The sequence below is a fragment of the Eublepharis macularius genome, chromosome 11, assembly GCF_028583425.1.
Source record: "Eublepharis macularius isolate TG4126 chromosome 11, MPM_Emac_v1.0, whole genome shotgun sequence".
In the NCBI taxonomy this organism is placed as follows: Eukaryota; Metazoa; Chordata; class Lepidosauria; order Squamata; family Eublepharidae; genus Eublepharis; species Eublepharis macularius.
In genome coordinates, this window is record NC_072800.1 from 8,963,475 (window position 1) to 8,975,347 (window position 11,873).

General features: G+C 42.8%; 1 protein-coding gene across 1 annotated transcript; it reads right to left on the reverse strand.

Annotated features, from left to right (window-relative positions):
• Positions 1-1,459: 1,459 nt before the first annotated feature.
• Positions 1,460-11,598, reverse strand: FRRS1L (ferric chelate reductase 1 like). The gene is made up of 5 exons (XM_054991710.1): positions 11,331-11,598; positions 9,284-9,368; positions 7,081-7,219; positions 4,009-4,255; positions 1,460-2,915 (listed from the first exon to the last, which is right to left on the reverse strand). Exons 1-5 carry the CDS (start codon positions 11,596-11,598, stop codon positions 2,743-2,745), a joined length of 912 nt encoding a protein of 303 aa, XP_054847685.1. The 3' UTR covers positions 1,460-2,742.
• Positions 11,599-11,873: the final 275 nt, after the last annotated feature.

The following is an 11,873-nucleotide window of genomic DNA, read 5'->3' on the forward strand; positions in this document are numbered from 1 at the left end:
AAAATCAGCTTTGGATGTGGTGGTTTGTGGAACTGTCAACTGGACTGGAGAAGAATATCCTGTTCCTTTCATAAATGGAGTGTTATTTATCATGTGATGTTATTTACCTCCATGCCATGAAAAGCTGTACCTGTCCGTTTTCACATATTAAAACTCTGTTGAAGGGACAGGACATTTTTTCCAGGCCTGCAAAAAAGGGAAAAGATGGCACTTAACCTTCCCCTGCCTAACAGGATGAATTGCTTTCAGGCAATTTAAATCACTAGTTTAAATCAAGGGAAGAATCTTGTTTAAAAAACTGGTTTAGTTTCAGTTTTCCTGATTAACATGGATTGGAGCCCGCCCACTTTTCTGCTTGATCTCGCCTGATTCCTTTCCTCACAGCAGTCCCAAGCCCACATGGCTTCTTTCCACTCTGCAAAAAAATTATCTGCTTGAGAGAGGGGAGCAAATCTGTGAAATCAAGAACTTCTTGGTATATTTCTAAAGACCCTAAGCAGTTACCCAGGTTTAAGCCCATTCAAACCCACACCCTGGAATAACTCTTGCATAAGATTGCACAGTAAACAACATCACTGACCTGAAGACTTGCAGTGCCACCCTAAGACCTTTCTAGAAGTAAGGGTTAGTAATTATTTGGCAAAACAGTGTTTCTTCGTGAGACTCAAAGTAAATATTCTCTTGGGCTGGTTGTCTAAAAATCCGTAGCTTGTTTAAATGAGATCCTACAATTCTCTATTCTCTAGTAAGCAGGTGTTATGGGAGTTACAGAATCCATTCAAATAAACATGCCCTATTGGATCACATTTAAATGCTTCACTGCAAAAGTCAAATATTTTTGCCTGTGGTCCATTCTTTTACATAGAATGTGTTTGGCAGAAGGTCGGGGATTCGGCTATAAGACTTTATGACATATTTTATGCTTTAACATGCTTATGTATATTAAATTCAGATCTCTTCCCATATTTATGTGATCTGGATAAAATGAGCAGGATTTGGAATCAACTTTGAAAACATGGGTGCTACTATTGCTCTGTCAAACAATTATTTTTGCAAAAAAAATTGGAATGTACAAATATGAGACTAGGAACCTTCAGTAGAAATTTAATAATGACTGCATATGAGTAAGACTCAGAAAAATGTGGGGTGTCTGCATTCCCATCCCATGGATAAATTTCATAAGGGAAAAAAAACCCAATGAGTTACATTAAATTTGCTCACTTGGAAAAGTATGCATTTGTTATACCATATTTCAAGGGATAATAGCAAATCACATGAAAATCTGATCATGCGAGCTTTTTCCATGATACCATAATAGGTTCAACAATGTTTTTTAGACAATGACCAGCTGAAATCCTGGTCACTGTCTGAAAAACATCGTTGAATCTATTATGGTGTCATGGAAAAAGCTCGCATGATCAGATTTTCATGTGATTGGCTATTATCCCTTGAAATATGGTTTAACGAATGCATACTTTTCCAAGCAGAAACAATTTTTGCCAGCAATGTATTTGAACTATATGGACAATCTGCCTGGAGATGATGCTTGGCATCCATGACAAATTTTGTTAAATATGCTAATTATCTTTGTGGAATATAAAGCCTAATAAGTAATACGCAAACTTGACTTAAACATTGTTTACTGATCGTCTTCATATTTCACAGGGTACTTCTCACTGAGGGCAATAGGGATCTCATTTTACATTTTTTATGTATTATTTTTCCTAAGAATATACTGCTTTGTATATACTTAGGGATTATATTATTTCTAGTTTCAAAGATGTATTCAATACTAATTCAATCTTTTGCTTGACCTACATGTTTTTTTTCTTCTCAGAAAAAGGGAACATGAAAACTATAAATTGGTATTTTTTCTTCTCACACTTTGTTCATTTTTATGCATACATAATAAAAGAGGAATGTATTCAACAACACAAACTATTCCAAAATATATAGAAACACGTTACTTTTTAATTCGCTTAACTCATATAGTGCCAACTTTGGGGAACATAAGAAAAATTTGTTAACCATACTAGAAAGCTAGCTGTTATTTTTTTCATGCCCATATATGGTTGTAGAAAAAGCCTTTCCAATGACACTAATTTTGTTTATTTATGAAACTAGTTGACTAGCAACCATTTTCTGAAAGGGGTCTATGCCAGCAATTTACTGTGGCAGCAAAGCCAATTATTCTCATTCTGCACAAAAGCTTCCTCTTTTCCAGACATTTTTCCTTACAGACAATGTAGTATTGGCTAGTTTATGAGTCATTTGCACCTATTTAAGCATGTCAACTATTTCTGTTAGATGTAGAATTCTCAGGAAGATGAGAAATGCGGTAACTTTGGATCCCAAGCCTAAATAATAAATGTTAATTATACCAAAATATTACCTAAATCCTTATATGAATAAGATGCATCTCCCCTATTCTCTCAAGGCAATTTAAACTTAGAAAGTGAAACTGTATATGTTATTCAAAATATTACTCTATTACACCATTTTAAATTAAACAAGCAACATATCTAATAAAAGTGATGAGTCAATTTCAGTGCCCCCCCTGCTTTTTCGCAACTGGCATGACTATTTGGCACATCTCTATGGCTCAAGCAGCAGCAAGGTTCCTAATTTATGTCACCCAAGGAGATCACGTTGAACAAACAGCTAAGTGTCCAGTAATAAAAATTCCAGTAGAAAAGATTTGCTGACATCTCCTTGTTTGCCACACACACACAGCAACTGTGATCATGGAGTTCCCATCAATAAATAAAATGTCAGTGCAACAATAAGCAGCAAGCAGAACGGGGAAGAGAAGGTCTGATAGGCAGCTGATGGCATAAAAATATCTTCGTACTTGTAAATACTGACCACGCGCTCTGAGACAGGGGGAGAGTCTATGTCATGCCGAGTTATAGAACCTTAAATGGATAAATGAAGAAAAAGTATTAGCAGTGTTGCTTAAGCTTTCGTTACATATTTCCAGCCATATTTCATTACATATTTCCAGCCATATTTCATTACATATTTCCAGCCATATTTCCAGCCATTCATCCTGCTTCAGGATGAATGGTTTCATCCTGAAATTATAAATTTGCTTTTTCTGAAAAGGCCTACAAATATATTATGCTGGAATAAAACAACAAAATCCATCTGGGTCCTCTTACTGCCAGGAGAGCCACACATGGGTTCTTCTGCTCCTTCTCTAAGGCACCAGGTTCTCTACTATAACCCTATGAACACCCTAGTAGCATTGCAGGACAGGAATACAGGTAATAAGCAACATGGTCATTGTTACTTTTCTGCTACCATTCAAAAAAATGGTAAAAGTAAATAGAAATTGATAACCTTTTGCAACCTATCTGGATTTATTTTACAGCAGTAATTTTCAAAGATTTTAGATCATTGTGGAAAGCTTAAAGTGTGGCTGACAAAGAAACATCTGTATGTCTCCTATAAGCCTCCAATGCATCACAGAGGATTCTGTGAGACTCTAGGGTGAAATTCACATGTAATCCGACTGCCTTCAATGAACTAAGGATACACCTTAGACTGTTCCAAACTTTTAACTGTTCACTGAAGTGGTAGATTAGAACTGTTTCAGGTAATTTCCAAGGACACACTTGGAAAACCAGTGTTTTACAGCACCAAAGAAAATATATTTTAAATACAAATAGCAGCTAACGGGGGAGGCATTTAGATTCAGGTTATGGTACAGAGAGACAGTGTTCTTTAATCCTTTACTTATTGTCCTGGCCTCAGTCATATACTCCTCACCCTGAGCTCCTGTTTACCCCTTCTGGGACAAGGAGTCAGTTGGAGGATTTGAATGAGATCATGAAAATAGTGTGGCAGGAAAGATCTGAACACCTCTCTGCCAACTGACCATTTTCAAAGATCTTACTGACCTGAAACAAAAAGGGGAGATCAGTGTACAGATATCTCAGTTTCGTAGCAGTTTGGTTCATAGTACTACAGTGGTGTAATTAGGGAAACAGAAAAAGGTCAACTTACCTTGAATTGCTGAGCCCCAAGCAAATAAATAGTACCAACTCAGATGAAGATCTACAATAGTTTCATCCCTGGGAACTTTCACAGGACGCTTGAATCGGCACGTTACACGATTGTTTTCAAAAATACCTTCTTCATCTCTAGCAGGATTCCTTTGGATCTCTTTTGCCCACTGACCGACGTTATAGAAATGATGTATTCGGACTCTTCCATTGTCATCATGAACACAGGCCATGACATCATCTCCACCCTAAATGATAAAACTGAGTCATGATTGCATTGTTTATAGCTGAAAAAACAAGGGTTTGTTTTTGACAACTGACTATTAGGCTAAACTGAGACAGTACATCTCTTACTTCTTAGAAGAGCGTCCCCATGTATATTCTATATTATTTTCCCCCTTTAAGCAGGCATGGATGAAGTTTTATTTTTCACCATACACTATGAATTGTATCCATATAAACAAATAATCACAGGTTGTTGGACAGTCTGTCATGGTCTGCAGCTTAGGCAGGTGGCATTAACCCCATCTATGTCCTGCATGCGGCTATAATCCTGCTATATATATATATTATGTGAGTACTTTAAATTATAAAATGTAAGGCTGGAAACAGAGGCCTTCTTTATGTGTAGTTTTCTCCAGGTGACTTCTCAACAGGTCAGGGGTCTACCTTTTAAGATTTAATGGGTACCAGAGTGGGGACAGTCGCTTTATCCCCACCTCTCTCTCATTTCCCTGTGGCCCGTTACCCCAAACACTTTTCTCCTAGCTCAGTTTTGATAACAGAAGCAAGCTAGGCTGGGGGGGAAACTGCCTAGAGCAATGTATACTGAGGTAATGATTAACATGGTTGTCCCCAATCCTGTCTAGTTTGGCCCCAAGGTCAAACTGATAGTTTTTCTGTATTTTGAAATATTTGATTTTTCAGAAAACAAAGCAGCAATAGCAGTTATCCTATTCCTAATACTTGTCATGTTGCCTAGTAAAAAATAATTTGTAATTTTATTTTGTAGAGACAAGCAATTTGCAAACCACTAGTAAATTTCCCTGTCAAGGGGAGAACTATGCCAAAGCATCATAAGGGCCTGTGATATGTCAAACCGAATACAGACAAGAATTGTTGCCTACTAGTGCTTGATAATCCTGTCACTTTAGCAGTCCCAGATAGAGAGTCAAAACCAGAGATTTATAAAAATCCCATTGGGTTGCCATAGATGGCTAACGGGCTGCATACATCTTGTTAGGTCACAAGTTGTGGAGGACTGTTGCTCTGTGATGAATGCAGGAAATTATTTTTAAGGAGTGATAAAAATGTAGGTGGAGAGACTTGTCCATCCTCCAGCTGGAGCCCATACCATCTACATAGAACTCGCTATCAGATTGTCCATCTTGTTGTGCATGGATGGGTAGGAGTTCGCATTTTCTTAGGAATGGATGTACTAGCTGTTGAATAGCTTGCCAGATCCTCCATTAAAAGGGGGGGGGGGAGGGACAACAGCTGTACATTCCCCAGGCAAAGCAGTATTGTTTAGAATGCCTGCAGTGCTTTGCTTGCTAAACTAAAGAATCACCACACTGCCATTTAAGAGAAAAAGGAGTTTACTTGGAGGGGCACACCCTACTGCTTCATCCTATTTACTTCAAATGAGAAGAATCTGCCTCTTAAGCACTAACCAATTACTATTTCTGCTTCTTCTCTGCTGGACACTAAGAAAATCTCCAACTTTACTCAGATTGTCAAGATAAATGGAAAATTCTGACTTGCAGATTGTGCAGCATAGCCCAGTATCTCCAGCTAAGTGCAGCAAGCAGAATTCATTTGTCTATTGACCAGGTAAAGGCAGAAGGCCAGGCTTCTAGGATCCATTCCAAACCCAGGCATTCTAGAAGATTCATACAGTTTGTCAATCACAGAGGTTGATATTGCATACATCTGTTAGTTAGTGTTGGTCTAGTCCATTTCTCCATTCTACCATGGTAGTTTGCTGGGTGACCTTTGGCCAGTTAAACACTCCCAGCCTAACCTACCACAGAGGACTGCTGTGAAGTTAAAACGGGAGAATTAGCCTTATATGCATTATGAAGAAGATGAGACTGTCATAAGATGCTTTGGGTCTCACACCCCACACCCATTAGGGAGAAAGGCAAGGCATAATTGAAGTAAAGTATTTGAAGGGCTGCAATATAGAGAATGGCACGAAGTTGTTTTCCACTGCCCCAGAAGCTCGAACCAGAACCAACAGCTTGAAATTAAATCAAAAGAGCTTTCGGCTAAACATTAGGAAGAACTTCCTGACAGAGCAGTCCCTCAGTGGAACAGACTTCCTGGAGAGGTGGTAGGCTCTCCTTCTTTGGAGGTTTTAAAGCAGAGGATAGATGGCCATCTGACAGCAATGCTGATTCTGTGAGCTTGGGCAGATTGTGAGGGGGAGGCCAGAAGGGGTTGCATCAGTGGCCCTTCTTAAATGCCCAGGGTGGTACTTATTGCCACCTTGGGGTCGGGTGGCGGTTTTCCATAGGCTGGTTTAGCTAGGGATCCTGGAGGTGTTTCACCATCTTCTGGGCATGAAGCAGGGACCACTGGGGCAGTCGAGGGGGGATATTTTTGAATTTCCTGCGTTGTGCAGGGGATTGGACTAGATGGCCCTAGATGGCCCTTCCGACCATATGATTCTATGAAATAAATATTGTGTGCCTGAAGAGTTCTGAAGTATGAACACAGAGTCAGCACAATCTCTGACACAAACTGACAGTAAATGTTTGTGAGAATACAGAGATTTTGTAGCATCTTGTCAGACAGACCCGGAATGGCATAGTTTCAGGAACAGCAGGGGCTGGATTTTACAAGCTATCCATTTGCACTCTCTTCCTTACTGTAGCCCTGCATATCACTTGGATTGTCTTCCACAAGGATCCCTTGATGGAGAAGATGGAGATGGTGCTGGGGAAGGGATAGGCAGGGAAAGTTCCACTTGCACAAGCAGAAAATTGTGTTGCATTTATCCCCATTAAAACACCGCCATCTCTTCTGCTGAATAAATCAATGCTTACTTAAACAGTTAGTACCACCTTACCATTTTCTTATCTGAGGAAAATCCCACGGCCACCCAGCCATCCGTTTCTGCACTCAGCTCAAACTCTATATCAGCTCCTATTCTGCGATAGCTGAGGAAGTAGTCACAGGTCTCTGCATTACATCCAGGTTTACCATACCTACATGTGATAAAGGAAACAAAACATCATTTCCTGCAACTCAGAGAGATATAAAGAACTTTTCTGTTGCACTTATATGTACTGTAAAGTTTTTTTAATGATAAAGTTAAATAAATCCCACTGAAATCAACAATGCAAAAGCTTGCAGTCCTACACAGCCTTTACTTTTCCCCTTGGCTCAAATTCATCCATCTTCTATATAAGGTGAAATACATAGATTAATGTTTGAGAAAACATGAAAGATTTCAAAAACATTTTAAAAAAATCATACATTAGAGATATGCATTAAAGTTTTTCGGGTACTGTAGCATCTTAATAATAACCAACTAGATTTCCAAGATATGAGCTTTTGAGAGTCAAAGCTCCCTTCGTCAGATACAGAGTGGACAAAACTAGGTGTCAGTCCCTGGCAGTTGGGTCCCTAAGTTCTCCACAGTTAACACACAGGTGTTCCAGTTGAAGTAACTTTATTAGAGATCCATTCAGTGTTTGGTGCATCAACAGGTGAAAATTGGCAGAAGTGATGTATGTGGGGCTGGCAATCTTAGTTATAGGGAATCTTCCCACCTTAGGACAGATGACTGTTGGAGTAAAAACCTTATTTAGAACAAGCAGTGAGAAAGAGGGACTTATCTTTGATTCCCAGGCACAGCACACCAAGAGCCAGCTTCGGCTGGCTGTCAAGGACACCAGCTCAATGGAGCGAGAAAGTAAGCATTGCAAGATAACAGGCATGGAACAATAAAGAACTTCCCCCACTCTCAGGAACCATAGACAGAACACACGTATATTCATGGCAGATATGCAGGGGCATATATGACACTAGGAGTCTTTATAATTCAGACAGAGGACTATTGCAAACTAGAATGTCAGGAAGCTAGTTATAATACATGTTGTAATTAGCTTGATAGAGCATGGGTTTGAAGTGCAGAAAATTAGCATCCATAGAGCTAGAAAAATCCAGTATCACAATTCAATCTAGGGGGAGGTTCATTGTTCCAAATAAACTCAATTTCAGCAATCTTGTGTTATAATTGAGCACAGCTACTCTTAGGTCAGTGATGTAATGTCCTAGCAGATTTAAATATTCTCCCAGTGGTTTTTGAATGTTGTGATTTTTTTAATATCAGATTTATGTCCATTTATTCTTTTGTGAAGGAACTGACTTGTTTGTCCAATATAGAGAGCTGAAGAGCACTGCTGACATTTGATGGCATATATAACATTGGAAGATGAAAAATAGTAGAGTCCAGTAACACCTTTAAGACTAACCAACTTTATTGTAGCATAAGCTTTTGTTAAATCCAATGATTGTGTTGTTAGAGTGAATATGGAGGAATATGGTCCTACATCAGGTGCCCAGAATCACAGTCACTGTATATGTAGGTTTCATGCAGGTGTACCTAGCTCTTTGTGGGTTGTGTGTTTTGGTCAAAACCTGCATGTATGTAACTTCCTAAGCATACATTTTACTGTTTACTGAAGTAGTGAATAATTGGTTCTTCTAATAACAATTATCAACCAATAACAACGATTTCATAAGTGTAACTCCATTACTAACTTACCTAAATCTAGATCCAGAGTAGTTAGCCGTGTTAGTCTGTAGTAGCAAAATAGAAAAGAGTCCAGTAGCACCTTTAAGACTAACCAACTTTACTGTAGCATAAGTTTTCGAGAATCACAGTTCTCTTCATCAGATGCATCTGACGAAGAGAACTGTGATTCTCGAAAGCTTATGCTACAGTAAAGTTGGTTAGTCTTAAAGGTGCTACTGGACTCTTTACTATTTTACCTAAAGGTATTCATTTAGGGCAACCTTTTGATCACCAGAACATGCTTAACCAAATTTGTTTTAGTTGCACAGGTCATTTCTATGCAAATATTCTGCAATACAAGGTACATTTCCTCCAATAAAATCATAAGCCACTGAGCTCTGGATAGCAATGTAACTGGCATAAGTGCATACTAATGAAAACTTTTAATAAAACAATTAATGGTGAATCCCTGTTCATATGTTAATCTGTAGGTATTACAAACGGAACTGTACTATCATTTCATACCAACCTAAAGCATCCTTTTGTTTTCCCACAGTCATCCACTCTAATTTTTGCAAATGGATCTACTGGAGGTGCAGTTGGGAATGGATAACCTTAAAAAAATTAAAATACTTAATTAAGCAATATGTTTCCATTTACTACAAAATAACTGTTATGATTTTAGCAGCTTTTTTTGGAATTGAATCTATAAGGGTTCATGCATATTAATGCTAACAAGGAATTCTTATTTTCCCTTAGGGTCGTCTATATAGAAGATAATGTACAGAGGCTGAGTCTTATAAAGGCATATACAAAAAAAAGGAAACTCCAAATTTCTCTGGGAAAGAGAACTGACCTTGCAATAAAGCCTACAAATAACCTAGACAAATGCATAAACACATCAACAGCTTGGAACAAACAAATCTACAAAACTTTCCCTGCCCAGTCATGGGAAGCAATCTTAATCACTACAGGCAAGCAGATGGGTGGTTATTTGCAAACCCAAATTAGATGTTCAAAGGCTAAAGAAAACAAAAACATTAGTAAAGTCCTGTGAGGGCTGCTAATATAATGGAAAAGATAAAGCAAAAATAATGCCATAGCCATAGCAAATTAATGTAGCATTGTCCACCTTACACATTTTTTGGATGCAATGCCATTTCCTGGGGGCACTGGTGATGACATCAGCCACCACTGAACTACATTAATGTTACAGAAGGGCAGGAGAGAAAAGAGACTTGGCTACCAAAGACCAAGTTGCTCAGGACCTTGACAGCTAGAACAGGCAGAAGATGCATAGAACAAGCAGGAGCATGGGAAAGGAAGAGGAGGAGGCAAGTCGAAGGTCATGGAGGGTGGAAGAGAAGCAGAAAGCCTTGGGGAAGATGGGATGAAATACAGGAATGAAATAAGCAGAGGGAGTGAGAAGGGTTAGGAAGGGAAGGTGCTGCAGGCCAGAAGCTGCAAAGGTTCATTTTTTCATTCGAAACTGCTGTCCAAATCTCTAGCTACAGGCAGATAAGGTATCTGTATTACCAAACCTTGAAATAACCCTCATTAGTATAAAGTTAAACAAAAATAAAGCCCTGGTTCAAAACTAATTCTAGACACTAATAGTGCAATCCTTTCCTGGGAGTAACCCTCCCCCCACTCCCAACAGTTCTGCTTAGAAAATGCTCTCAGCAAACCCTCTCCTTACAACTGGAACAATTCATAGGATGCGCAAAGGCCTCCTATCTTGCTCCTATCCCCTCCCCAGGCTGTTCCCCCAAATCTCCAGGGACTTCCCAGCCTGGAGCCCTGGCTGGGGAATAGCTTGTCTGGTGTAGTGTTTAAGAGCGGCAGGACTCGAACCTGGAGAACCAGGTTCGGTTCCCCACTCCTCCGCTTGAAGCCAGCTGGGTGGCCTTGGGTCACTCTCAGCTCTCTCTGCCCCACCCACCTCACAGGGTGTTTGTTGTGGGGATAATAATAACATACTTTGTAATTTGCTCTGAGTTGTCCTGAAGGGCGGTATATAAATCGAATGTTATTACTGTTGTTGTTGTTAGTCTGAATTAAGAGTGGCCGGATCTTAAAACCTGCCCGCTTATGGCGAGGTGGGCGCTGATCCCAGCCAGCTCCTTAAGCCTCCCGCGTCGCCCACCGCCTCAGCGAGGGAGGCCGCCGCGGAGACCTGCTCCGGCCGCGCCGTTTCCATGGCCACAAAGGCCGCGAAGGGCTTGGCCCACTCCGCCCGCAGGCCTCACGCTCTCCCCTCAACCCGAGTCACAGCGCCCGAGCCACGCCAAAGCCTCCCTGCGGGCCCCCCGCTCGACAGCCGGGCCGGGCCGGGCCGGGCCGGGCCTGGCTGCCCACTCCCCCTCCCCCGGGCAGCCGACAGGGCCGCGGGAAACACGCGGCCTTCCCGGCCCCGCGCCCGTTCCCGCCCACTCCGGCCCCTCCTCCGGCCTTCAGCCAGCCCGGCCGAGAGAGCGCGCCCGGCCCGGCCCCCCGCCCTCGCTCCCCGCCGGGCGCTGGCCCTCGTGCTGAAGCCGGCGGCGCTCTCCTCAGGCGGCCTGCCCGCGGCGCCTCACCCTCGTCGGAGAGGAAGCGCATGTCGTAGAACTCGCCGGCGAAGGTGCCGTAGGACGAGTCGTGGGGCGGCGAGCGCGGCTCCTCGGCCTGGGGCCCCCCGCCGCCCGAGTCGGCCTCCCTGCCGCGCGCCCCCGCCGCCCGCGCCCCTCGGCCGCCGCCGCCGCCCGGCTCGGCGGGGCCGGCCCAGGAGGAAGAGGCGGCGGCCGGCCCGGCCAGGAGCAGCAGCCACGGCAGCCAGCCCCGAGCGCCCGCTGCAGACGCGGCCATGGCGGCGCGGCGACGGCCCCCGCCCCGCGCTCCAGCCCCGCCGCCGCCGCCGCTCTGCGCCGCCTCTGCGCCTCACGGACGCCGCCCCACGGACGCCCCCCGGCGCGCGGCCGGGCCTGCTTCGCCCGGCCGGAGGGGCGCCCCCAGGCAGCCGCCGGCGCCGCTCCGAGGGAGGCTGGACCGGAGGAGCGCCCCAGGCCGCGCTCGGCTTCCCCGGGGGACGCGCTCGGAGCCCAGGGGGCCTTCGAGGCCGAGGCGACTCCCAGGGTGGGAGT